Source organism: the organism of the source record quoted next, unplaced genomic scaffold (genome assembly GCF_019419815.1).
Source record: "Pyrus x bretschneideri cultivar Hongxiangsu unplaced genomic scaffold, Pyrus_bretschneideri_v1 Contig19, whole genome shotgun sequence".
Classification (NCBI taxonomy): Eukaryota; Viridiplantae; Streptophyta; class Magnoliopsida; order Rosales; family Rosaceae; genus Pyrus; species Pyrus x bretschneideri.
The window spans coordinates 7044994-7072578 of NW_025999490.1; the positions used below are offsets into that span (position 1 = coordinate 7044994).

General features: G+C 37.2%; 8 protein-coding genes across 8 annotated transcripts; 3 read left to right on the top strand and 5 right to left on the bottom strand.

Annotated features, from left to right (window-relative positions):
- On the bottom strand, window positions 1–703 carry LOC103939326. The gene is made up of 2 exons (XM_009349720.3): window positions 425–703; window positions 1–337 (listed from the first exon to the last, which is right to left on the bottom strand). The coding sequence occupies exons 1-2, from the start codon at window positions 576–578 to the stop codon at window positions 189–191; spliced, it is 303 nt and encodes a 100-aa protein (XP_009347995.1). The 5' UTR covers window positions 579–703; the 3' UTR covers window positions 1–188.
- Window positions 704–1496: 793 nt separating this feature from the next.
- Window positions 1497–6064, top strand: LOC103938415 (protein NAR1). Its single transcript, XM_009348762.3, has 11 exons — window positions 1497–2395; window positions 2534–2604; window positions 2978–3131; window positions 3306–3492; window positions 3701–3827; window positions 4403–4577; window positions 4689–4738; window positions 4811–4979; window positions 5176–5302; window positions 5430–5521; window positions 5617–6064. Exons 1-11 carry the CDS (start codon window positions 2273–2275, stop codon window positions 5767–5769), a joined length of 1428 nt encoding a protein of 475 aa, XP_009347037.2. The 5' UTR covers window positions 1497–2272; the 3' UTR covers window positions 5770–6064.
- Window positions 6065–6395: 331 nt separating this feature from the next.
- On the bottom strand, window positions 6396–6857 carry LOC125476402. Its single transcript, XM_048582529.1, has one exon. The coding sequence runs from the start codon at window positions 6855–6857 to the stop codon at window positions 6396–6398; it is 462 nt and encodes a 153-aa protein (XP_048438486.1).
- Window positions 6858–12410: 5553 nt separating this feature from the next.
- On the bottom strand, window positions 12411–14655 carry LOC103937497 (CASP-like protein 2B1). The gene is made up of 3 exons (XM_009347772.3): window positions 14290–14655; window positions 13922–14054; window positions 12411–13037 (listed from the first exon to the last, which is right to left on the bottom strand). Exons 1-3 carry the CDS (start codon window positions 14511–14513, stop codon window positions 12786–12788), a joined length of 609 nt encoding a protein of 202 aa, XP_009346047.1. The 5' UTR covers window positions 14514–14655; the 3' UTR covers window positions 12411–12785.
- A 2161-nt stretch (window positions 14656–16816) lies between these two features.
- LOC103936611 (PLASMODESMATA CALLOSE-BINDING PROTEIN 5-like) lies at window positions 16817–17797 on the bottom strand. Its single transcript, XM_018646764.2, has 3 exons — window positions 17619–17797; window positions 17281–17535; window positions 16817–17019 (listed from the first exon to the last, which is right to left on the bottom strand). The coding sequence occupies exons 1-3, from the start codon at window positions 17683–17685 to the stop codon at window positions 16985–16987; spliced, it is 357 nt and encodes a 118-aa protein (XP_018502280.2). The 5' UTR covers window positions 17686–17797; the 3' UTR covers window positions 16817–16984.
- Window positions 17798–18159: 362 nt separating this feature from the next.
- On the top strand, window positions 18160–18967 carry LOC103935698. Its single transcript, XM_009345826.3, has one exon. It carries the CDS (start codon window positions 18451–18453, stop codon window positions 18952–18954), a length of 504 nt encoding a protein of 167 aa, XP_009344101.1. The 5' UTR covers window positions 18160–18450; the 3' UTR covers window positions 18955–18967.
- A 131-nt stretch (window positions 18968–19098) lies between these two features.
- LOC103934785 lies at window positions 19099–21714 on the bottom strand. The gene is made up of 5 exons (XM_009344843.3): window positions 21054–21714; window positions 20453–20671; window positions 19994–20092; window positions 19684–19785; window positions 19099–19548 (listed from the first exon to the last, which is right to left on the bottom strand). The coding sequence occupies exons 1-5, from the start codon at window positions 21546–21548 to the stop codon at window positions 19330–19332; spliced, it is 1134 nt and encodes a 377-aa protein (XP_009343118.2). The 5' UTR covers window positions 21549–21714; the 3' UTR covers window positions 19099–19329.
- Window positions 21715–22082: 368 nt separating this feature from the next.
- On the top strand, window positions 22083–27351 carry LOC103933905 (transcriptional adapter ADA2b). Its single transcript, XM_009343928.3, has 13 exons — window positions 22083–22500; window positions 22988–23043; window positions 23298–23473; window positions 23947–24012; window positions 24118–24243; window positions 24331–24406; window positions 24770–24833; window positions 24928–24986; window positions 25087–25203; window positions 25530–25743; window positions 26077–26287; window positions 26605–26877; window positions 27030–27351. Exons 1-13 carry the CDS (start codon window positions 22451–22453, stop codon window positions 27219–27221), a joined length of 1680 nt encoding a protein of 559 aa, XP_009342203.2. The 5' UTR covers window positions 22083–22450; the 3' UTR covers window positions 27222–27351.
- Window positions 27352–27585: the final 234 nt, after the last annotated feature.

Genomic DNA, 27585 nt, shown 5'->3' on the forward strand with positions numbered 1-27585 from the left:
TCAGCAAAAGCAGCATTTTATTCAGTTGTATGACATTTCAAAACACACTTAAACGACATCATTGACATCGAATCCAAAAACTACAACTTAGATTTCAGATCAAGTATCACATGAATGAATTCAGCACAAAAAGGACAATCTGATTATTACAGAGAAACCCTAGAAATGTGGACACTGAATTTGCATTTTCATTTCTTGTAACGAGCTACCTCATCGTCGTTGGGGAAAAAGCCCATGAGGCGTCCCGCCGAGTTCTGATAAGCGTACATGAATCCGCCCATTACCCCAATCAGACCTCCGGTCACCATTGACGGCCCTCTAATTCCCGGCTTAATCCCTGTCAAATTCACACAAATTAGAATTCATCAATCAAGATTACTGCTTTAACTGAAGACAACGTGAAAATCGGAGGGGATGCGGATACCGGAGAGGTAGCCGACGGTGACGGATACGCCAGTGATGGTGGCGAAGCGGAAGTAATCGAGGGTGCTGAAGTTGCCGACGACGGTGGTGAATGGAGGGTTCCGATCTATGACCGGGTACTCGGGCTTCGTCGACGCTGTGATGTCTGTGTTCATCTTTGTTCTCCTTCCACTTCTACTTCGAAAACGACGCCGTGACACCCTTCAGGCTCTGGTTTTGTTGAGCTCAGCAGTTAAGCTTTCTCTTCTCGCCCGCTGGACGCAGTCACGCAGATGACGACTCCATTTTGGTATTCTTCTTCATTGCCTTTTGGGCCATCAAAAGTACTTTTATTCAAAATGGGCTTTTTTGAAAGCCCAAATTTAAATTGTGTAACATTTTGCGACACTTCCACGAAAAGAAAATGATGATAGTCAATATTTTACACTTGATAGGTTGTTAATAACAAAAGTGATTTTACATTATAAGTTAGGCATAATTGTAAGACTTGTTTTGTAAAACTTGTGAATGTTTGAAATATAAATCCGTGTGTATGAATAAGGCGGAAAAAAAAATGAGATTATGAAAATCATTTAGAAAATTTAAGATGGAAATCCGAGTTTAATTTGTGAAAATAATGGCGTTGTGGAGCGTCTTGCTTTGTTTGTCGAAGAAAGCGAAGAAAGGGTTGGCCCATTTTTTGATAAATAATTTTCTTTTGCACAATATTTATCACTCATCACTTAACAGTCAATTTAAACTGAAATTAATGAATGATATTGAAATGAAAGGATAAAAAATGTATAAAATAAAATATTTTAAAAATGTAGTATGAGATTGCAATTGTACCGAAACTTGAGAGTTTAAACTGAAATTACCGTTTAAAAAAATAAGAAACGTTTGATATTCTTTAGTTAGGTCAAATAAAAAATAATATATAAAGTATTCTCATTTAACTGACTGGGATCATCTCCGGATCCCTGGAAATCCTCGGGATTCTCTAATCCTGAGCGTTCAACAAACAATTAACGGTCCAGATTCAAGTCTGGGTTGTGGTGACAGCAGAAGCGGATTGTCGGTGCTGGTATGGACGGATTTGTTAGGCTTACAGAAGAAAAGATATGGAGGCAGAGGCTTACAGAACGTGAGAGCTCTCTCCGGAGTTGATGATATGAACTGGAAATTCCCAGTGGCTCTATAATACCTGATTTCCCAAATTTAATCCACAATTTTATTTTCAATTTATCGAGTGGTTGCATTGGATTGCCGATATCGTCGGACGGTGCTGCGGCAATGTGAGGCAGCAGGTAAATGCTACAGCGATGTTGGGCAACAGGTGGATGCAGGCAATTCTGGTGCTCCGACGACGTGGGTTTCTGTCGTATCTAGTTCAAATCCGAGAAGTCGACTGTGGAGTCGAGGTTCAAGCATGATGGCAGTTACGGTGGTGGGATTCGACGGGCTGCCCGCAAGATGAAAGCGTATTTGTTTGTACTTGAATCTTGATCGTTCATTATTTGTTGAACGCTCAGGATTAGAGGATCCCAGGAAAGGGATCCGGAGATGATCCCAACCCTTCTCGAATGAGCAGCCGTGGATTATCCTCAGCCCACTGGGTTTTTCCTTTTTTTATTTTTTATTTTTTTATTATTTTTTTAATAAAAAAAAACTTTACGTTTTTCACATCAATTTTACAAGTTTCCAAGCTCATGACCGACCAAGCAAATCACCGCCTCTGAGCTTTCGACCCACTTCCTTCTTCTTGTTCTCTGCCATTTCCAAACCTCCGAAAAAACCCCAACTTTCAGAACCTGATTAAATTCTTGGCTCACCGAATAAGGCCGCGGTCTCAATTTTCGGCTTCGAAGCGATGTCAGAGAAGTTCTCGGCGACGCTTCGAATCGGAGATCTCAACGATTTCATTGCACCGTCCCAGGGCTGCATAGTCTCAGGCCTCAAAGCCTCCTCGACCAAGCCCTCTGCTAAGCCTGAGGTAAATTTCTCTTCTTTTTTACTTTTCCGGTAAATAAAGAAGTAAAAATTGCTCCTTTTACTGATTGTTTTATCTGATTGCCTAATTGGAGCTGAATTAGTAATGTTTAAGCTTGTTGGTAAATTTCTCTTGGCAAAGGTTTCAACTTCTGGCAAGCAAGTGAAAACGGAACCGGTTAAAATTTCACTCAAAGATTGCTTAGCATGCAGGTAATTCATACATATGCTTATTGGGTTTATTTGTTGGTGATGCTATCAAGTTTAAGTTTTAATCTTTTATTTAAACTTCACTTATTGTTTTGCATAGCTTAATTGCCATGTTACTTATTGTTGTTATTTCAAATTGGTGTGTCGACTTTTTAATATCAATATATGGGTGTAATGATATTTACCTTTTCAAAATTTCCAGTCGAAAATTGTCAGGGTGCGTAGAATCTGTATATTGCTATATTGTGCAAGGCTAGGTACTGTGAAGATAGAATAGCCGGCTTAAACTTTCCCAACTTCCAGCTAGATCAATCGAGTTAGAATTCCTTTTGCCGTGCAAAAAGGTTTCATAACTATGGTTTTATGGACTTTGCAGTGGTTGCGTAACTTCAGCGGAGACAGTTATGTTGGAGAAGCAAAGTTTGGATGAGTTTCTTCTCAATATTGACAAAGGAAAAGCTGTCATTGTCTCCCTATCTCCCCAATCAAGAGCTTCACTTGCCGTTTATTTTGGAGTTTCGCCGCTTCAGGTTATCTGTAGTATTTGAACTCGTTTTGTTTCACCCTACTTTTAATTGTTTGACTTCAGTTCAACTTTCTGTACAATCTCAGTAACTGTTCATTATTAATATATGCAATAAGTTAGTCGAGCACACTTGTTGGCATTGGATTTTAACATCTGCAGTTTATTTCAATTTTGGCAGGTTTTTAGGAAACTCACAACATTTTTTAAGTCCTTGGGTGTAAAGGCTATATTTGACACAAGTACCAGTAGGGATTTAACTCTTGTTGAATCTTGTAACGAGTTCGTCTCAAGGTACAAACAAAGCCAGTTATCTGATGATGAAAGGCATCAATCTTCCTTGCCTATGATTTCATCAGCATGCCCAGGTATATATATCTTAGCCTATAATATTTCGGTATTAGCATCATTCTCTTTTCTGCTAACCCCCCCTCAATAAATTTAACTAATTTGCAGCAGGCTTTTTAATTGGTTAAAGATAATAGTTGACTAGCGCATTGACATTTTGGCCTTAGTGTTATAGAAATTTGGCAAATTGTTTCTACGATGCACTATAAAATAGCTCTGTTATTGCAGGTTGGATATGCTATGCCGAAAAACAACTTGGATCCTATGTTCTGCCTTATATTTCATCGGTGAAGAGTCCCCAGCAAACAATTGGAGTTATTGTTAAAAATCATGTATGCCAAAAAATGGGTCTTAGGTATGTTTTCTGTCCTTTGTTTCCTTTTTTGGTCGATAAGTGTGATGTGAATCATTACTTCCGTACACTTGTGGCTGATAACTATTCATAACATTTGTAATAATTGATGCTCGATAATATGTACGTATAATATGAGAAGTTTTGGCTTTGACATAGCTTGCTTTGTTGGACTATTCTATATCAGTGATGAAATTCTTGTGTGTAATTTGTTGTTATTCATGTCAAAATATTTTTGTTCCTCCCTCTTTCTTCTTTCTAAGTTTATTCTGTATCATTTGATAGCCTATCAATCGGGAAGATGTAAATCCTCTTTTACTTAGAAGCTTATTTAGTACAACTGAAATTGAGAAATTTCTACAAGATCCGAGCATATATTAGCACCATTAAATGTTTATTACAACTAGATGTTCTTGGATCATAGGCAGACTTGTTAACAGGTTCAGTCCACCTCGTCTGATTTTTGTGCTGCCTTTGGCTTATTTAGTGTCGAAAATTTGAAGTAGATAATTTTCTATGGGTGAAATTGAATGATTATACTGAAGTATTACATGTCCCTGAATGATTTTATTCGACAGGCCAGCTGATGTTTACCATGTAACTGTGATGCCTTGTTATGATAAAAAGCTTGAGGCTTCACGTGATGACTTCGTTTTTGAAGTCGATCAATCCGAAAATAATGAAAATGAAGGTCTTAGGGTTCCAGAGGTAGATTCGGTGTTGACATCTGGGGAAGTTTTAGATCTCATACAGGTGAGAAATACTTATTACAATCTCCACTTTAGTGGTTACCACTTTGAGCTTTCCAGATAGTGCTGACTTATATTCACTCTTTGTTTTCTTTCTTCCTTTTGGTGATTGCAGTTGAAGGGAGTAGATTTCAAAGGCTTAGAAGAGTCTCCACTAGATAACATGTAAGAGCTGTAAAAGTTTCAATAAGGCTCCTTCCATCTGCTTTGATTATTCTAACAAACATGTTCTGCTAGGTTGACAAATTTTAATGAAGGGCATCTTCTTGGTGTCCATGGAAGCTCAGGGGGTTATGCGGAGACAATATTCAGTTATGCTGCTAAAGTGCTCTTTGGAAGAGAAATCAAGGGCCCTATTGATTTCAAAACAGTTAAAAATTCAGACTTCCAAGAAGTGACTTTGGAAGTGAGTCAAGTTCTTCTTATAGTTTTGAAGGATTGTAATGTAGCTTTTTTGTAATTGTAACTCAAGCTTTGTCACATTGCATCCTTATAGGCTATAGTACTTGTAGAGCATATAGTTGGAAAAATCTAGGGGCTAATTGCTTGTATTAGCATTTTCTGTTCATTTTTATTTGGAGTATTGATGCCCTCTCATTTAGGTGGACGGGAAGACTCTGTTGAAATTTGCACTCTGTTATGGCTTCCGTAACCTGCAAAATGTTGTCAGGAAAATCAAAATTGGAAAATGCGATTATCATTTTCTAGAGATCATGGCATGCCCTTCAGGTATTTATTTGGTGGTTGTAAAATTTTCTACTCATTAATTCTTCAAATAATTATGTGGTTTAACATGTTGAATTATCCATTATGGGGATTTGGGATTTTGGAAGTAATACTAACCTGAATTAAACAGGTTGCTTGAATGGTGGAGGACAGATTAAGCCACAGCCCGGACAATCCACAAAGGAGTTGATTCAGTTATTACAAGCAGCTTATATGGAAAATGTAAGTGCTGAACTTATCGTTAGTTATATTTATCGTTGGCCTGGGAATAGTGATGTTGTTTTGGCTTTGAATGGTAATCCTTTAATTTTGTACAGGTCTTGGTTGCTGATCCTTTTGGAAATCCTTTGGTGCGAAACTTATACGATGAGTGGCTTGAGCATCCTGGCTCAGAGAAAGCTAAGCGACTCTTTCACACAGAGTACCACCCTATCGTGAAAAGCCTAACTTCTCAGTTGCACAATTGGTAAATGCCACCTTCCAAACTCCAGTTTTCTCAACAACATGCGGACATCCCGTGACGGTCCATCTGAGTACCGAGGCTTGTCATCTTCTGGGAGTCGTCAAATTTTTGATATAGAGAACTAATATTTTGTTCACAGTTTTTTCCAAACTGATTTGTATAGTAAAATGACCTTAATAGAAAAAGAATCAATTACATGCGGTTGTAAAAACCATATAGATCTTGCTTTCTATTGTATATTGTTTTTGGTACACAAATCTTGCGTTCTGTCGTGTATCCATTTTTGTTTCAATCGTGCTCAACTGGGAGAGTTTCTGCATGATTTTTTTTCTTTTTGCACACACACCTCTCTTTTTGTACGCCCTGTTTATTTTCGTTGTTGTTTTGTTCAAAAGAGAAAATGGGTGTACGGAAAGCACTTTCGTGAGTTTCTTCTGCCATTTTGAGATCAGGTAATCAATTGTATGTACGAGCGTGTGATATACGTCATACTATATAATGTGATATACGACGCATGAATAAGAATACGCACTACGCATCGTAGAAGCGTAGTTAGTAGTATTCATAATATAGCAAGTTATCTAATAGTAATACTACATTGATGCTGGAATACTGGAAGAAGTATAAGTTGGTTTACAGATGAAGAGAAGTATCTACATCAGAGTCAGAATAAGGATCCGAGTCTTCAAATTTGTTTGGACAAGTTTTTAACGAGGTGGTGTCTCTGAAAGTTGGCCATAAGTTGATCAAAAGCAATGTCTCGGTCTTCCCATGAGGACAGTCCTCATGCTTGCTCTGCAATGTTGGCCACAGGGAAAGAGAAGCTCCGGATGCCGACGTCCCATGACCGTGGACAAGATGATCAAGGTGGAAAAACAACCTTGCCCTTGTCGGCTCGTTATGCATGGCGGGATTTCTATTCATCACCGTGAACTGCTTTGGTTCGGAGTCAGAGGATAGAGCTAGCATTCTAGAAATCTCTCTCTCCTCTCTCTCCTCTCTCATTGCCTTCACTCTCTGCAGCTCTCTAAACCTTTCCTGCAGTAGAGCTATGGAGGAATGAACGACAGTCGTTTCGTGGTTTTCTCTATCCATTTGATCAGAAAAGAGATGCACTTAGCTTCAAAATTAGGGCTGTGGGAAGTTGCCTCTAAGCTTTCATGTGTGTGTATATATAGGATTTTGGGGATAGTGACATGCATGATGCATGCATGTTTTATAAGATTGTGTGCTCCAGTTAATTAATCTAATAAGTGGATTTAGTTGCTGTATTTTTAAAGTAATTTCAGTAGGGAATGAGAATCGGCAGCCAAGCAGCAAAGTCCAAAAAGAAAAGGGTTGTGTGGCCAAATCTAAGGGAGTTTGTTTGTTTACTTTAGCTAGTGTGGGGGAAGAGGCAAGGGCATTGCTAAAGGAGAAAAGGGTTCGGAGAAAATTCCAAAGAGAATGTAACTTAGAAACAAGCACATGGAAGGGAGTGTTTGGAGGAATAATAGGTGGGATGATACTCTAGCTTTGAAGACGATGGAGCTTTTTATTAATTTTTTGGTGGCTCTTTGTTCTTTCTTTATATTATCAGTTCATTTTCATATATATTATTTGGTAATTAAAGATCATTTTTTCTTGTACATAAATCACATTGTGTACATAAATTTTTATTTTGTTGGTTTTAATTGATTATGTCATGTTATGTTAAACTGTAATTTGTAAGTAAAGACATTCATGTAAAGAACCACACACTTTTTATATATATTTTTCACGTATAATTTGTGTGTAGAGAAGAAAGGAAAAGAATGTGGGGGCGGTTTGGACAATAATATATGACAAAGACAAACGGACCAACATTCTTCTCTCGATGTATGTTTTGTCTTCGAGTATTTGGAATGGAATGGCATGCAGAAACGAAAGCTGCGGCTGCTCAAGGAGGTGGACTGGATATGGATTGGATGCTTCTTTTATGCAGCACAAAAGGTCCCCTAGCTATAACACCCTCTATTATTTATTTTCAAATTTCGAAGCTCCAAACTCCAAGTCTCCAAAAGATTGCTAAGATGACGAAAACTAAATAATTATCTAGACAAGGCGTGCAACTAAAGTTTCTATACTCTATACTTATCCATTACATTGTGTTTGGGTAAATGCGCATGCAAATAAGAAGGTGTTGCAAGCAAAATATGTGACTCGGATTAAACTTTAGGTAAGAACCAACCCAAGGGAAGGTTGTGCAACATTTGTAATGTTGATAATATAAGGAGCAAAACCCTTTTTTTTTTGGGTAAAAAACAATATAAGGATCATAACTAAACATGTAGATTTGATTCTGGTTAATTTAGAGGGCCAAGTAAATTGCTGGTGTAAAAGTTAACTCGATACAAGTTCCAGATAAAAGAAGTACCACAATCTAAGATGTGAACATATGTGGTTCACTCCTAATTATACTACCCACGGTATTGGGTCTTCGGCATTTTAGTTATCTCACAATGACAATTGCAAATTAATGAAACAAAAAGTTGAAATTTTTTTAAAGAGCATATTTCTTCGAGTAATATTATTTATATCATGTTTTTATACTATATTTTCATACTACCTTAGGTGGTATTTGATGTGGACAACCACGAGTAATGCTATTCGTACCATATTTGTATACCACATTTCTATACCACCTTAGGTGGCATATGATGTGGACAGTCACATCATTTAAAAAATTTGCAAAACCCAAGAAAATGAATGAGAAAGACTCCTCGTATACTACAATCATTATTTAATTAACTAGTTTTTCTTAATTATTAGTTTATTAAATAATGAACTAAATTTAAAAATATGATTAATTCAAATTATGTGGCTGTCCACATCAAATGCCACCTAAGGTGGTATGAAAAGTGGTACAAAAATATGGTATGAATAGCCACATCATTTGAATTAATCATATTTTTAAATGGGAAGTGTTATTGGCACCCCAAAAATCTAATTATACACTCCTCATAAATGTATTTTTCTTTCCAAATATAGAAAGTTTGGAGTGTAGAATGAGATTTTTGGAGTGCCAATAACAATTCCCTTTTAAATTTAGTTCATTATTTAATAAACTAATAATTAAGAAAAACTAGTTAATTAAATGATGATTGTGGTATACGAGGAGTCTTTCTCCTTCATTTCCTTGGGTTTTGCAAATTTTTCAAATGATGTAGCTATCCAAATTAGATGCCACCTAAAGTGGTATAAAAATGTGGTATAAAAACATGGTATGAATAACATTACTCTATTTCTTCTTGATGACAGGCTTTGATAGCTGGATGGAATGAGTTCACATATGCCGTCCATTGCCAAGTGCTGTATATATGATATTTATAAGCATGCGAACTTCATATATGTAGTCACGTTGCTCCTGTTCATAAGGGATGGACAGACTTCACTTCCATGAGTGATGTTTAATTTTGGATTATATTTCACCGAAATTGAACAAAATTTATGGTGCATGCATGCATGCATTATTAACACACTTGGCATCAAGATAATTATTATAAATATTTCTGTTTATCCAAATCGTCTACACGCATGATTACATCAGAACAATTATGAGTTCGTTTACTACAGATGAAGGGAAGTATCCAAATCACTGACAGCAGAGTCACAATTGGAATCTTCGAATTGATTCGAACTACGTACTATTACGCAGTACTGTCTAATGAATTAGGGTTTTCTGCTGTGACCGAGGGCCATAAGTTGATCAACAGCGGAGTCTCATTAATTAATACTCCTGGATATATATGTAGTAGTCCTAGCTCGTCAGGCTTGCTCTTCAGTGATGGCCACAAGAATGCTAATGATGACCGATGATCATCATGAGGAAGGACAAGATGATGATGATCAGGGTGGTGGTGGTGGAAGAACAACCTTCCCTTGCCGGCTCGTAATGCATGGTGGCAGGATTGCTAGCGCTATCGATCATCATCAACTGCTTATTATGCTTTCGTTCAGCTAGCATTCTCAATCTCTCTGGCTCCTCTCTCATTGCCTTCACTCTCTGAAGCCCTCTAAACCTTTCCTGCAATACAGCAATGGGGGAGGAATGAATGGCGGCTTTGGCACATGGCTTTCCCTCTCCATTATTTTCAGTCAGAAAGTATTTATAAGAGGCTTCGTGTTCGTGTATGTATAGGACAGTGACAATATATATGTACGTATAAGATGTCTGCTTCATCAGTTATAAGTAGTTCTTATTAAGGATAATACTTGCAAGTGTATATCCTTTAATAAGTGAAGTTATGAGCGGGCTCGAGTCGTTCGATGAAATTCCAAGTGATTTGAAAAGAAATGAGAATCGGCAGAGGGTTGTGTGACCAAATCTAAGGGAGTTTGTTTGTGTCGGGTTTATTTTAATTAGTGTATGTGGAGGGAGAGACAGAGAGGCATCTGCATTGCTAAAGAAGAAAAGTCCAAGTGAGAATGTTCAAACTAGCAAATGGAAGGGTATGTTTGGACTTTGGATGAATAATTTGCTTTTCTTTTGTTCTTTTGTTCAACCTCCCCTCTGGTGAGCATGGCATAGAATCATGGATAGCCATTGGACCATTTTCTATGTTTGCACTCACTAAATTTTTGGGAAGAATGGAAGGGAAGAATGTGGGGCGGTGTGAACAATAATGTATGACAAAGACAAATACACCAAGATATTTAACATCTCTCTCTCTCTCTCTCTCTCTCTCTCTCTCTCTCTCTCTATATATATATATATATATCTGTGTGTGTGTGTCAAAATATATGTTTTTTCTGTCAATGTCAAAATATATATGAGGATGTAATCGATGGCAGATCCCGGATTTTAATCTCGGATGGTCCTAGTCAAGGAAGGTTGGGCTCTATTTCGGAGGTAGGCTGGGGCACCTACGTGCCTAGAGTGGGTCTAGGTAAAGACTTAGGCGGATTAGGCAGATTTAAGTAAACTTACTGTATATCATATGAATAAGTACCTGTTTATATTTACAAAAATATATATACTTGTATTGAGAATTATGTGGTTTATTATTTTAATTAGGTTTATTGTTAAACATATAACATACAACAATATCAAATATTTTGCTTTAGTATTTTAGTGAATTTGATGGTATGAGATGAAAGTGCAAGCAACTACGAGTTCATAGTACTTTACGAAAACTTTTCAGAGGTCGTATGAATTTATAGGAAATTCTTTAAAAGTAACGGTATCAAACATATAGTATAAAAATATTGGTTGAGTAATACATCATCCGTTTGCTAATTAAATGCTAGGGTTCCACAACCTGATTGGACAACAATTAAAAAAGAAAAGAAAAAGAGAGTTGGTCAAGTGGGAAATGGAAAGAAAAGGTTTTTCTTCTTCGTTGTAACCAAGGTCCAAGAACAACAGAGCTGCGATGGTCTTTTCTCTTTCACCACATGCCCACACCGTTGAATGGTCCTCAGAAGTTCTCATAAGCGCTTATTCGGACGTCGGGATGGTCCCGAAATCCCCCGGGTTCAAGAGTGGATCAGCCCTTGGATGTATATATGTTTTGTTTTGGAGTTTGTGGAATGTAATGGCCTGCAGAAAAGAGAAAGCTGCGGATACAAGAGGAAGTAGTGGATTATGGGATGCTTCTTTATATTATGCAGCACACAAGGAGAATGTGATCATTAATTTTCATATTTCCTACTAGCATGAATGAGTGGCGAGATATTTAGTGATTATTCGGATTCTTGACTATTTATGAATTTTAGAATTACTTTGATTAGAATTTGATTAAATGAAGAAAAATCATGAATCGTAGTAGTGTAATACCATTCAAGGGGCAAGTGTTTCTCTCAAATGAGCCCCAGAGTTTTTTTTGTCTGAGAACCCAAGGGTCTTGGACTAACATATACTTTCAATAATTTATAAATTCTAAATTAATAAGTTAGTTGCATGAAGTTAGGAATAATATCAGTGACGTTGATGGTGGTTGGTGAGTCATGATGTGCCTAAAAAGTTTATCATCCATTCCCATTGCTTCTTTTTCCTTTCTTTGTCTATATACTTTCCTCAAATCTCAAACACAAAAAATTAAAGCCAAAATAAAAAACGAAATGATTATCAATGAGCCACTGGCTTTGGGGTTTTCTGATGAGGAGAGCAAATGTTTGCAGCCCCATATCACAAAAACCCATTTTGAAAAAAAGAATTCATTTTCAAATAAAGTCGTAATTTTGATTAAGAATTGTTATTGGTACTTTAAAAGTCTAATTGTATGCTTCAAAATTTTTATATCTAGAAAGAAAAAAATCTCTATTAAAGTTTTTTGAAGTGCTAATAAAAGTAGTTCCCTTTTAGTGATTTTTTTTTTTTTAAATTTCATAGGGATTAAGCTATAAATCAGAAACACTATTGTGATTGTCATTTGTCAATATCTATTCCATGATCAGTTGGGAAAATGTTCTGCAGATGTTCATTGCAGGCTCTGGCTAAGACTTAGGCCTTACTATTTTCAATAGAATCGACCTGAGCCGGATCGTTTAACCTTGGGTAAAAATTTTAGGGCCAGACAGGGCCTTAGCAGCTACTCTTCCGGTCCGATCCGGCCCAACTTACAGGCCTACTTGAGGGATAAAAGGGTGTTTCATTTTTTTTTTTTCAACGATAAAAATTTCATTAAATACGAACGAAAAATTTAAAGTTTCATTAAATACAAACGAAAACGTTTACATCTGTTAGCAGATACCAAGCAATCTCTCCCCAGAACCTCACCTTCATAATAACTGAAACTCCAAAGTAGATATAATTCATCAGGAGAACAACCGCATAAAATGTAAACTCTACAAGAACCTAGCGAGCTCTCAATTTTATTTTAACATTCAAAGACAGTAAAGAGCCTACAGTTTCTCAATCATATATATATATCGATCACATCATGACATCACACACAAGAACAAGGCCATCAATTTCCCAAGTAAAAGGAGACTAGTCTTTTAGTTACATGCAACTGGTTGGTCTTGGACTCTTGGTGGGTCCTACTAGTAAAGCCGGCCGGCCTACCACCTGGAGGCGGTCTTGTTCTTGTTGCCACCGTACAAGCGGAAGAGATTGAAAGCAGAAACACAAGAGAGCAGCACAGTGCTTAGACTGACCAATAATGCGCTGGCAATTCCCTCCCCAACTTGGTTGCAAAACTTGTCATACATATTGCATATCTTCATCCATTGCAGCTCTGGCTGTCCCAACTTTGCAAACACCGCCGACTGTGCCGCAGCTCCTACTGCTGCTACACTCACATATGCCATCACCTACATTACACACACAAATTGCTTACACCTCTTTAACACATCAATTAAGTATTAAATTCTGATTAATTAAGAGTAGGTAAGGATTTTCTGCTGACTGACTACAGTTTATTTTTGCAAGGTTAATGCACAATCACAAACTTGATACAGTATAACATGCATATCTATGTCGAAAATATCAGTATAAAGGTATCTCAAATCAATTACAAGAGATTGTCTTGAAATATTGTCACAAAGACATCCGTTCGTTGAGGGAATTCTTCTCCTTCCACAGGAGTAGGTATAAACTACTTCCTCAAGTCAATGAGTACACTGAATGGACTTAAAAGACGCCAAAAACTACCCACAAATAATAGTTATAATTAGTAGGACGAAATAAAAGGAGCTACTTATTTGTATATATAAAAAAAAAAAAGAAGATAACGCATAACTAATTAAAAGGGGATTGATTCTAAATTGGTTTCAATCTTTTAAAATATTTTAAATCAGGTAATGCTAAAAAAATTAAATTTGAAGACTAAATTTGAAAATTAACACGTTAATAAATGTTTAAGTAATAAATCAATTATCAACTTTCATGCCTCTTAATTTCTAAAACTTTATGTACAAATTTAGTCTGACATTACCCTTCTAAATAAGGACTTAAAATATTGAAAATTAACAACCGTTAACCCATCTGCGCTGAGTGACAATGTTATGAGCGTTAAGTGATGACGTCATTAATGTTAAGTGATAAAGTGGATAAAACTTGAAGCTGATTTTCACTAATCGTCATCTTTGAAGCTCTAAATCCTTGTCGGCCCCTAAAGTTGAGTAGTTATTCGTCCTTTTTAACTCTAAAAATAGCTACTTAGTAATTTAAGATGTAAATAATCGATTAAGTTTACCTGATCGCCCGAGAAAATGATCCAAGCTATGGGCTTGCTGAAGAGCACATTGCCTCTAACCATGCTCACAACACAACGCATCACTTGCACCAAAGAGTAGGCAGCAACTATCCCATTAGCCACCACCAAAAACCTATATTATAAAAATAAAATTAGGTAAATTAAAATAACTCAAATAGCTAGGAAAAGGAAGAAAATTCTCAATACAGAAGTGATTTTCGCAAGTTATTGCTTATTTCTAGTGATCAGGTTGAATAAATCAAAGAAACTTAAAGAACAAATAAAAATTATTTCCCTATCATACATAATACGACCATCCAGAGAAAGAGAGAGAGTGAGATGAGGAGGAGGATTCGGGATGTACGTACACAAGAGCTTTCATGTCTGTAAATTTAGCCTTCTTCTGGACAGTGAAGATCTCTTTGATCTGAGTATCAGTCCCTACAAGAGCAGCAGCAACAACTCCTAGACCGCAGATTACACACCTCAAAACCAACTCGGCCACCCTCACCCTCCGATCAATCACTTTTAAGTTGGTGCTGTGATACACCGGAACTTTCCCAGGACTCACACCAACACCCAAGTAGCTCATTCTTCTTCCCCAAAAATTTACTCTGCCAAAAGCCTAAAACTACAAGTGCTTTGAGAAGCAGTTGAAAAAAGAGCACGAAGAAGAAAGTCTAAAACCAGCACAACACCCCGCTCAGACCCAGCAATTATACACTATCATCACTCACCCACCTAACATCTACTTCCACTGCACTACTGTAATTATATTCATACTATCTTTTTATATTATATTTTTATATCATTTTAAATAACATCTGATTCTAACTAGGATCTTTGCTGCCAGCATGCAAAGGCCTGCCAAGTGGTGAAAAGCAAAAGACTATTAGACCAAGGAGTAAAGGGCACCTCATCATCCACTTAATGACGGGCATTAAATGATTTAATGCCTTTTTTTTTTTACTCAATTCTAATATTTCGTGTTTTGTATAAATAAAATAAGAATATATGTGGACAAAATATATTTTTATTTTATTAACCTATAACGTTATTGCAAAAGTATTTGTTTTATATAAATCTTTTTCATTACTTTTAAAATTTATATTTAGAATATTTGTTATTTATATTATGTAATCGGTTGTATATATATATATTTTTAGTCTGTCTCGTCACATAACTTGATTAGACTCAAAACTTTGACTGCAATTAAGGCCACTTCGATCTTTCTTTCTTGAAAATGTAAAATGCAGAACCATAGTGCCTAGGTAGGAGACTTTCCACAATTATTTTAAAAAGCAAGAGGCAATACTTTATTTTTTTTCCCTCTAATTTAAATTGTTTCGAAAAGAAATTTTTAATTGTGATGGAAATACGGATGGTTCATTATATGTTTTAATGTAAATGATGAAAATTTTAATTTTTAAGTTATTAATCTTTTAACACATATATCTCATTATTTATATAAAAATACGTAATATACCGCCATCACCCTAAAAAATCTCTCTGTTTCTAGGTAGAGGCCGCAATAGTTGTTCCGAGAAAGGTCGTGAGATAAGGTGAGGGCCTTAAATTCTACCATTAAATGATATCTATTGCTGGTCCTGGTGGAATTCATGATGACCGCTTTCTTCTTTTCTTCTGGGTGCACAATCATGAAGAGCTAGAAAGAAAATAAGAACGAAATTAAAGAAAAATTAAGAACAAAAGATGCTGATGAATGTAAATGGTACAAGAATGATTATGCATGGTGATGGTGGGTCATTTTATTTGAATTATTTGTTTTGGATTTGGTTAGTGGTTTAGTGTTACTGGTTGTCCCTCTCGAATTATCGATGGTCGGTAAGGTGGTTTACTTGTTTTTGTGTTTCATTCACATATTACTAGCTATGAGTTTTGGAGGATAAATTTATTCATCATCATGGTCATCAATAATCATGCTTCTAATTTTGACGATACATGACCAATATATATATATATATATATATCATTACCGTGCGTGGCATTTTAGTTTAAAAAAAGTTGTTCTTACTGTTTTAAAGATGCACGATTAGATTGACTCGTAAGCAAGTTTCTTGGAGAAGCAAACAAGAATGAGCTATGCCCTAGCTAGTACGTAGCTAGTTATGCACCAGCCATACTTACGGGAGTAGCTTCTAATAATCCGTAAGATTACACAAAGACCTTTGTATTGTATTAATTCCTAATTATTGGTGAAAAAGTTCTTATATAAGCAATAAACGTGCATGGTGTGGGATAATGGATTAATCTATATTTTCTTCTCCTAATGTGGGCGGTGGTATGAATTTTATTGATGATATTGAAACATGCTTGAGATCTAAAAGGACGGTTGGGATCCGTGCTGTGCAACAAGCGAGAGAGAGAGAGAGAGAGAGAGAGCGAGCGAGCGCACGCAACGATGCAATCCGATCAGATGATGATACTATGATGAGCCGCACCAGAAAATGGTTAATGGAGACTTGAGAGTTCGAGAGAGATAGGGATGGAGTGGAGAGGAGGTATGACTTGACCCTGTAGGGCTCTGGCAAAAACACAATTTTGATGAGGGGGGGCGGGGGTGGGGGGGAGAGGAAGGCCGCAAATAAGTTCACCTTCTTTTTTATGTAAGTGATATTCAAATTTAAGTGAACTAAAACATATTTAAAATTATGTGACACATCATCTTAGGCAGCTTAAATGCGCACGTTCAATTTCTCGGGGGAAAGTTTTTGCGAAAACATGGCTATGGACAACCTTTTTGATACCGGCCCAAATATTTTTTGTGATTCGGAAAGCAGAAAACGTGGCCTTTATATATATAAGAAAAATTAATTGGGCCTAGTGTCTGAATCCAAAGGCCACTATCTAGTTTAATGCATAGCCCACCCAAAATTTGCGAGGAGTCAATGCATCGATCAGATCACAACATTTTTGGGAAAATAAATTTATGGCAACGCTCATTGAATAGAAATTAAAAAAACAAAAATTCATTGGATCTGTATGTGATCCCACAAATGCAAATCTTAAAAACTTTGACTGCAAATCTTCCCAAGCTTTTCCTCAAGGAAGATACTCAAACTTGCACGAATTATCACCTGCAATTAAAAGAGATAAAAGAAGAAAGAATTATGGTATTTGTTAAATATCAAACAAACTAATGAATAGTAACTCATTGAAGGATCAATCTGAGCACAGAATTAGGTCAGTTGCCCAAAACAATGTACATGTTCCATTGCAACTTAGTTCGAATTTTCCTCTCTGTAAAGTAGAGGAACTTGAAATAAAATATCGTCGATCTAAGCAAGTGGAAACAACTGCATGCTAATTAAGAGAGTTTAAATCTCAAGAATTATTACTTGGATCAAGGGCAGTGACCAATGCGGCAGAATTGAAGTAGCAAGTTGCTCCTTGCTGCTTGAATCTTTGATAGTAATTGTTGAAGGCATAAGAGGCATGGTGCTGCGTAGTATTAGGCCAGAAGCATTCTTGGTTTTCTTGTATCTTGCTGCAGTCTGCACCTCCCGCTTCACACGCCCACTTCATTGCCATTTCCAGCTCCTCATCCAGGGTCTGCTCATCTGCTATGCACCATTCCTGATCTAGCTGCCCACCTAGTTTCATTTCACAATAAATCAAATTTGAGGAAATTATAACGAAAAGTTAACAGATAATGATTACTTTAACTGAATAATACCAGATCTTTGTGGAGTTAGAGCCAAAAATAGCAGAGGTAGCAGAACCCAAAGGAAAGTAGAAGACATGATTGTTCAACGGAAGCTGTCCGGTTCCACGAGCTTTAACTCCACATTTGTAAGTGGGATTTCAAAGATCTCCAGCGACAGCCAGACAGCCCAGCATCACTCTCATCTTTTGAAAAAGTTGAAGTAACATGCTAATACTATATACGTTCCTTCTCTTCCACGAAATTACAGATCAATCTCAGCTAAGCCTTACTTTCTCTACAATGCCTAAAATGCCCTCATCTTTAGATCAGATCAAGTTTCGATTCGAGCCATATTCTAATCTTTGGCGCGAAAGATTTTGAACATATTGGTGCCAATAAAGGGATATACATTGTTCTAGCCAACTTGGCTACGCTAAGTTTGTAGTTTTGAGAAAGTTGAATAACATGTAAATCATTGCACGGTTTTTTCTAAGAACTTCGACGGTAAGCGGGAGCTTTTGCAACTGCACTGTTAATCACGAAAAATCAGACATATGGGTGAAAGTTGGTAGAATATGTGCTACAATTGACAAATAATTAGTAGGTCATCAAGCCAGCCAACTGATCCCATCTGTGCCAAAAAATAATTCAAATTTACAAGAGAGTTGCTTCCTCATGCATTACCTACCTTCAAACTGTCTCTAAATTCTAATAAAATAGAATCTCATGAAGCACTCATGCCTATATTTTTCGATTTGTTCCTCTCTGGGTTTAACATATATAACTTGAGGATTCAGTCCTATCCTTACCCTCCAATCTCCATCTCCTAAAACGTATTCTCTCTGTCTCTAGGTACTCTATAATGGATCGAAGGTCTTTGTTCATCCTCGTCGTTCTCTTCCTGCTCTGGGAATCAGCACCCTCCCTGCAGGTCCACGCTCTCAACTCCACTGATGTGCAGGCAGCAGTGACGGATATGCGATCAAAGTCTTACTACGGATTTGCCATTCTTCTGCAGATGCTAAATGCCACATCACAGCCATACCGAACCTTAACTTTCTTGATGCCTAGTGACTCAGAGTTATCAGCATCCCCAATATCAATAGACCATCTTGAAGATTTCTTGATCAGCCATGCTGTTCCAATGCCTCTCCTATTGAATGACTTTCTACATTTTCCGACAGGGAGTCTCATTCCATCTGGCGTTGAGAACAAGATGATCAGAATCAACAATCGCGGGAGACCCAATTTCGCTGTCAACAATGCACATATTGTCACACCAAATATTTGCCTGAACTCTTACATTAGGTGCCATGGAATTGATGCAGTAATTAAGTATGACAATGGGTCATCTATAAGTAGCTAAGTGAATCAAACATCAATCTCGTGGATTCAAATAAATTTCTCCGTCTTGTGGACGAATGTATTCCTATTGTTGTTTATTGTCCGTTCAGTAAAGAATGCTAAAGATATTGTAATTTGATGGATTGAACTCAAGGAAACTCGTTACTGGCACAGAATAGATAGTATATAGCAGATAAAGGAATCCGCAAAGCTTCAGTTCTTCATTATTCATGCTCTTCAAGTGCATGTACAAAATTTTCTACTGTGAAATGACTTTCACCTTTCAGACAGTAAACCTTGTGTATAAGCTGACAGAGTAAATACTTCCAAGATGAACCGAAAGACGGAAAACTAACAGAAGGAAACAAACGACTAATAGAAACAATATGACCTTGATCTAGATAAATCTACGGTGAATTTGTTTTCCATAAGTTGGTTTGGCATCACCCGATCTCCGATTTCCTTGTGCTATTCTGCTTTCTGTTTCCGTCTTCTGGCAACAATCAGAGCTTTTGGACAACTTCCTGGAACAAGAGTTAAATCCAAACTCCATATTTTTTTCAGATAAGCTTTCATCATGTCGATATGGGGAGTTGTAGCCCATCTCGTCAAATTCCTGCAAAAGATCAACCATAATTTTAACATTTACGATTTGCAATCAACCTTGAAAAGCATGTAGGGTTTATGAGTCATTTAAGACACGAGTAAAACCAACGGAACACATAATAAGTAAAACAAAATATTGTGTCACCTTGGACTTTGTTTTTGGAAATGGGGTCAAGCAAGGATTCAAATCCTTCAGGAACATGTCATCTGGACTACCAGGGCTGGCTGGTTCACCAGAGCTGAACTCCTGGTTGAATGAACAGATTATTATTGGAAAGGAAAGAGGAAATGAAATCTAAGATCATCTAAGTCCTATTGACAATCGCCATTTGTAAAATGACTTAAAACCACCACAAATTTGCTACCAATTTCTGTTACTTAAAAACTCATTGAAAACAAAGTTGTTACTCTATTGACTGATATAAAGAACGATTGCTAGCATAAGGTGTACTTACATGAGAATTAGAGTATTCCTTGTCATCATAAGTTGGAGTGCTTGGAGAAGTGTCATCACGTCGAAAACATGCCCTAACTGAACCTTTATCTGCCTTCACCTGCTCAATCAAATTAATCAATATATAACATTCGTCAGACACCAGCATTTGGTTTCTTGAATACAATATGCATAATATTCCACATATAACAAAACATAAGGTTCCATCTAACAGATGAACATGACACCTCTTACACAAACAACTATCCAGCACCCGGAAAAGGTCGAATAACACCATGAATTATTAAGCAACTCCAAGTGAATAACCCAAGTACGATTATCAAACCAACTACCTATGGACTAAACAACAACCAAACGAGACTGAATTCAATGCATTTTCATCCTAAAGAATCCTCTAACAGTAAATTGCAATATGACATAGAAGGTTTAATTAAGAACTGGAAAAGGTTGATGGTAATACCTCTGCAAGATCCTCTGCAAGGCACTGAAGCTGACCAGTAAGAGAACAAACCTGCCTTTGAAGATTTGGGATTACTTGTTTTGCTTGCTTCAGTTCTGACCCCTGCTTCTCCAACAGCTCTTGAAGCTGAGAATTCATAACATCCGGGAACAAAATTGCGCTCTTCAAAGATTTGATTTCTTCCCTTTGCTTCAAACACAAATCCTTCAGTTTATCCACCTGCAATTTCCAAACAACCCCACTGCCTCATTATCTACAAGTGGCACCAAAATCCGCCAATTTATCACAAAAAATCAGAACTGTACTGCCTCATTGTTAAAAAAGTCTTGAAATTTGCTCCTAGTTTCTTAATTCCTAAATTTTCAAAAATCGCACTCTATTAATTGTCCAATCTTATAGCTGTAAACCTGTTGAATTTTCAGAAAGATCTTCAATTTACTGACAAATAATTTCAAAAAATCAAGCTTTAAAGATATAATTACAGAAACATTTGAAATTTGCGACACTAATTTCTACTTCATAGATGCAGACATAGATTGAACAAAGAAATAATGCAAAACTATCAATATTTTGAACAGAATTAGTAAGGGATAAAACTCACTTCTCTGTTCTTTTCTTGAATCATCAATTTAAGCTGGACAATTTCAACTTCTTGCTCCTTATTCAAATTCAAGAGCTCTCTCTCACTCCTCAACACCATGGCCAGCGTCCTGGTGTTCCCCTTTACCTCAGTCAACGCCTTCACCTCCTTTTTCTTATCGGACGAGGTCGTTCCTGCTCCTTTCCCAAACAGCTTCCTCCCCAGCGCCTCGAAATTCGAACCCGACCCGTTTCTAGCCGGCTTTTTCAATCCGCCCACGATCAGATCCGACGGAATCACCAGCCCCGTCGGGTTAATCGGCTTGGCCTTGGAAGTCGACCGCTTTTCCATGAACTTTTTCACCATCGTGGAGATATTGGGATCCGAGGGCTTGGATTTGACGACGGGGCGTGAGGAAATGGGGAGCTTGAGCTCTGTGGAAGACGAGGGGTCGGAGAAGTGCGAGGAGGTCGAGGAACGCGCATCGTACGAGCTGTACCGCGATGAGGGCTTCATTGCAAGCTACAAACTTACTCTTCTGCTCTGCTAGGTTTCTGAGGAAGAAGGAGGGACTGAGCAACTACTACTGCTGTGCAGTTTGGATGAGTTTTTGAAAAGAAGAGGAATGGAGCAGAGTGACACGTGGCTCTGTCAGCACCGGGTGTTTTGCCGCTGTCTGAATTCAAATTTTTTTGCGCCACCCGCGCCGTCCGCCTTGGTTTTGTTTGATTGTGTTAGTTGCAAAGCCCCCTCGTTCCGTTTCTGTATTACGGAAATACCATTAGATGCCTTACTAGACGGTGTCGTTGCATTTCAAAAAGGATAAAGTTGAGCAAACCAAAGTCCCCACAAACCCAGTTTCGAAACTGAATTCGGATCCTCTTTGCGAGGATTTTAGAGATCCGTCAATTTTAACTGTTTATTATATATCTGCGATCATAAATTATTTAAAATAATTTTATTTAATATTAAATATAAAATTTAATAAAAATTAACCGTACAATATACGATAAAAAGATATCATTTACGAATTCGCATAACCCTCATCAAAGATCCGGAAAGGATGCTGTTGGCTGAACTAGTGCGCTACACTCAATAGTCAAATTTACACAAAAATTCAAAGCCGGGCATTATTTGCAGCCCCTGAAAGCTTTGAGCTTTTTATGCCACAAAAAAAAACCCGATTCCCCAAGTCTTCAGAGAAGAGGGAAAATCTCACCAATGTCTGAATTTCTGAACTGACCCCTTGATCCCAATTCGGAAACTGTCGAACTCAATTTACAGTTTTCGAATTTTTGGGGGTTGAAGAAGGCTTCTTGGATATATACGTGCGTTTGAAGTTTGAACAGGCACAGTTAAAGCAGCCAAGCTGGTGGTAGTGCTGCTCGCGAGCTCTCGCAGCTTCAGGAAACAACGATATGGGTCGTTCTCGTGGAAACTTTCACTCTGATGAGGACCCCACTCAAAGGTCGTAGTTGCTTTTCAATTAAAGTTTTGTTATTTTTTGTGTAAATTATTACTTGAAGTTGCATCTGACCTTTGCGTGGTTAGGGATTTTGATTGGTATTTGGGGAAATTTTGGCATTTCAGGGTACGTTTTGGAGCTTTAGTTGTGTTAAAATCATCGATAGTTTGTTAAATTGTTATACAAGAGAACAACTGACTGTTTGGTCAACAGGAAAATGTGTACTTGCCTGAATTTTTAGTCAATCACACATGACTTGTAGGATTTGTATTTTCCCGGAAGATGCAGGGAAGCCCACGTAGCGAGTTATAATTTTGCAAATGTTTTGATTTTAGTTTTCGCATTTTTTTCTGCCCATCAGGCTGCCTGTGTCCTATGACAGAATTCTTTACTCAATATCCGTTTTTGCTACTTGGATTCTACTGGTGTTTCATTATCTTTTAGAGACGTCTATTAAGTTTCATCTGAATACCAACTTTTGATCAAGCAGATCAAGGAGAAAAAAGAATGCATCCATTGGAGAAAATTTAGAGTCTTCAGCTGCAGGTACTTTCCCCACTATCATGTAGTAATCAATTGAATCCGTTAAAAAGTGAGATATTGCAAATGGTTTGTATAACTTTGCTGTTTCAACTTCTTGTTATAGTGGTAGTACGAGGTTATAATCATGCCAACAGAGAATTACTGTCTCGTCTTTGTTAAATGACATTCTTTATTTCGTTTGTTATAATTATCCAAAAAAGTTGTGTTTTCTTTGTTATTCTTTATTTCATTTCCAATTTTCGAAATTTTGCGTGCAGGTCAGGCAACAAGTGAAGGAAAAAGGGATTACCACTGCAATTATTGCAATAAAGACATCACAGGGAAGGTCCGAATCAAGTGTTGTATGTGCCCTGATTTTGACCTGTGTATAGAGTGTTTTTCTGTTGGAGCTGAGGTGACATCCCACAAAAGCAACCACTCTTACAGGGTTATGGTTAGTATTAAGATCTGTGTCTTTTTTCTTATATCTTGTTAAGTAGAGTTCTCCGTGGTTTGTAATTATTTGACAAGTGATGTGAATGGAGTGTCTTTAAGATAGAAATGAGTGTATCCCTGTTTAAGCAACTATCTAACAACTAAAGAGTTAGACTTCCTTTTTCTATGAAGTTGAGAACTTGAGAGGAATATTGTCATCTAATACTTTATCTTTTGACTTGCCCCTTCAACTAATAGTATAACGTTCATTATATGTAACTGAAACTTTGTTTGTAAATGCTTTTCTAATGGTAAAAAATGTCTGGTCAGGTGTTTATTTTTTAATGTATTTCCTTATAATATTTTATTTTTCTCACGACAGAGTTGTTATTCTAGTTTTTATCCAGTTATGATGCAAATAATAGTGACTTTGGACAATGAATTGCATCCCTCCCTGCACTTACGCTTACTTTTGCATTTCCCTTTCAACAGGACAATTTATCTTTCCCACTTATTTGCCCAGACTGGAATGCAGATGATGAAATACTGCTCCTGGAGGTATTTTAATTTGCTTTTTAATCCCTCAAATGAAGTTGCTAGCGATCCTTTTCTATTTGACTTGTATCCGGTTTCAGTCTTTTTTCTATACATTCGTTATTGTAGGCAACTGAAATGTATGGATTGGGGAACTGGGCTGAAGTTGCTGAGCATGTTGGGACGAAGAGTAAAGAGCAATGCATAGAACACTACACAAATGTTTATTTGAACTCACAGTACTTTCCTCTTCCGGTATGATGCAATTTTGAACAAGTCAGTTCTCATTCGAGTTTTAACTTTTCACAAAAGTAATCAAGTTGTGGAATATATCTGTTCAAGGACATGTCACATGTTGTTGGAAAAAATAGAAAGGAGCTTCTTGCTATGGCTAAAGGGCATGGCGAGGACAAGAAAGGTTAGTGATAATTACCTCTCCGTGTTTAGGTATTTTTGTTTCCTTCCATTCTGAACCAGTACCATGTTCATTAAAAAATTGTTGTTGTATTGCTAGATTTATGCATATAGGGTGGCTGATTTCATACAAATGGTCCTCACGTTTAATGATAAATCTCATGGAAGACACATATTAGATGAATTTCCGCATTCAGCTTTTATATATTTCTCTTCTACTAAAATAAGAAAAGCCATTAATTCTGGTGAATTAGGAGGTATATACTTTGTAGTTTATGTATTCCTTCTGGTTGTTTTGATTATTTTCTTTTTCATTTTATACTTGGTGTTAGTTTTTCTTATTATCAAATACTTGTGACTGTTATAGGATTTCCTACACTGGGGGATCATAATTTGAAGGAGGAATCTCCATTTTCTCCTTCAAGAACCAAGTATGGTCACTATCCCAATAGATTCATGAGTTAGACTATTAGTACACATATGATATGATACATTTTAACTTTGAAATTTTCTTAATTTACTCAGAGTGGAAGATACGCACAAAGGTGGCCCCTCTGGCCGTTTAATGTCTAGCATGAACTCTGGTCAGATAAGATCTATCGTTGACTCCCTGTTTATGACTTTATCAAATAAAGATGATCTTGGACGATTCTCAGGTTTATTCTTTGCTTTCCTGTAATTCAGATGTAGAATCTGGACTTCGCTCTAGTGGTGCAAACGTGGCAGCAGCAGCAGCCGGTAACAAGAAACCATCCAGCATGGCCCAGGTTAAAGATGGTCCTGGTGTCATTAAACTGGAAGGTGATGCAAAGTTTCCACCTATAAATTGGTTATATGTCCTAACATAATTCGAAACAAGTTTAAACACTAAGGCTAATAAATGATGCTTGTACTCCGTCTGATTGGATGTGTGAGCATTTGTTTTCAGGTAAATCACATGACTGATGTTCTCTTAAGATGGAATCATGTGACTGAAGAATAATATTTCTTGTTTATCGCTAACGTCTACACATTTACACATCTACTATCTATATGCTTATTAAGTTTAGAGAATTGGTGTGGGATCCATAATTTTATACGATAGTGATGAACTCCCGAATCTTACTTGTTACTATTATTTCTGGCAGATCCTCATGCGGAAAGGAAAGGGAAGAAACCAAGTTCTTTGGGGAGTAAGGGTCCTTCTTTAGTGGAGAGTGGCTATAATGCCAAAAGGCAGGAGTTCGATCCTGAATACGATAACGATTCTGAGCAGCTATTGGCTGACATGGAGTTTAAGGATACTGACACTGATGAGGAGCGTGAGCTGAAGTTAAAAGTGTTGCGAATCTATGCAAAGAGGTAGTCGCTCACTAAGTTGCTTTTGGTGCATATTTATACTCAGATTAGTATATCATATCCATTCATTTCATGGAACTTGATGTAGCATAACGCAGGACAAGTTAACAATGAAGTGAAAAAAAAAAAGAATATGAACTTTAGTCATTAATGCAACGGATGAGGATTTTTGTTTTGTGTGTTATTTTTTGGCTGAACTTCCTTTTTGTATTTTCGATGTACGTTGAGTTATATACTACGTAGCAATATAACATGACTAGAAGTTGAGATTTGACGCAGCAATTATTGTGTAAAGCTATTGATGTTTTAACCTTCATGGGGATAATTTGTTTGCAGACTTGATGAGAGGAAGCGTAGAAAGGATTTCATACTAGAAAGAAATTTATTATATCCTAATCCTTTTGAGGAGGACCTATCACCTGAAGAAAGGGCTATATGTCGACGATATGATGTCTTCATGTGTTTCCATTCCAAGGAAGAGCATGACGAATTACTTCACACAGTTATTTCAGAGCATCGCACTTTGAAAAGAATTCAAGAACTTAAGGTATGGTAATTGGCTGAGAACAAACTGCTCTTGGATATTAATCCATTTTCAGTTACCAATTGGAATGCGTTGTCCATTTTTCATGTAGAAGAGCCGATCTTTCCTTTCACACTATAGACATGCAACTCTGATCGTAAAAGTTTTAGTGCATAGTATCTAAATCATGTCCAATTATTGGTTGCTTTTTCCACTTGGCTCATCACACTCTTAATCTACAAACAGTTGTCTTATAGCAGACACGCACAAATACACGTGGATACGGAATCACGGATGGCTTTATTAAGTCCTTTCACGAATATTGCAATATAATCTTACAGGAAGCGAGAACTGCTGGTTGCCGTACATCGGCAGAGGCAGATAGATATCTTGTACAGAAACGAAGAAGGGAAGCTGAAGAAAGTGCTCGCAGAGCAAAGGAAAGTGGGCAAGTTGGTCCAAGCAGTCAGGGAGGTCCAAATTTGTTCATGTCCTCGGAGTCTGTTGGCATTGGCAAGGACTCAAATACAAGGCCAGCTGGACAAGCCACTTCAGGCTCTGCCAGCGAAATGGATATAATGGGATTTTATGGATCAGATTTACTGTCTGAAGCTGTAAGTATTCATTTACCAACTTATTAGTTTGTCAATAAGCAAGCACAATTGCTGCTCGCTCCTAAATTCGATACGGTGTGTTCTTTTATACTCGTTATATTTGTTAAAAGCCTTTCTTTCTGAAACAATCTACTTTTTTTGTGCCATGGCAGGAGAAACGCCTCTGCAGCGAGATTAGATTGGCACCACCCGTTTTCCTTAAGATACAAGAAGTTATATCAATTGAAATCTTCAGTGGCAGAGTCAGTAAAAGATCAGATGTCCATCACCTATTCAAGATTGAACCTAATAAGATCGACAGGGTTTATGACATGCTCGTGAAAAAGGGTGTCGCTCAGCCTTGATGGGTGACGCTGTTGCAGGCTTCTTGTTTTTGTTGTAAATTATGTTCATGTGTATCAGTTTTGTTCGAGAGAAATAACAAATTCGCAAATGCTACTGCTGCTATATCATCCTCTCTCAATTTCACAAAAATCTCTTAGTTACGATGTTCAACTAGCTTAACAGATATGAAAGAACGGTAGTCTCTGCTTTCCTTATATTTACTGGTCATGTGATCTTTCACTCAGAGTGCTACGTTTGTAATCATGTTACGGACATGGCACTTGTGTGAAAGCTCGAACGGTTAACATCTTAATGCGTCAATTCTTAGCTAAAGAGGTCTTTACCTTGATAAGCTTTACAATTACTTCTGAAGACTGAAAACTA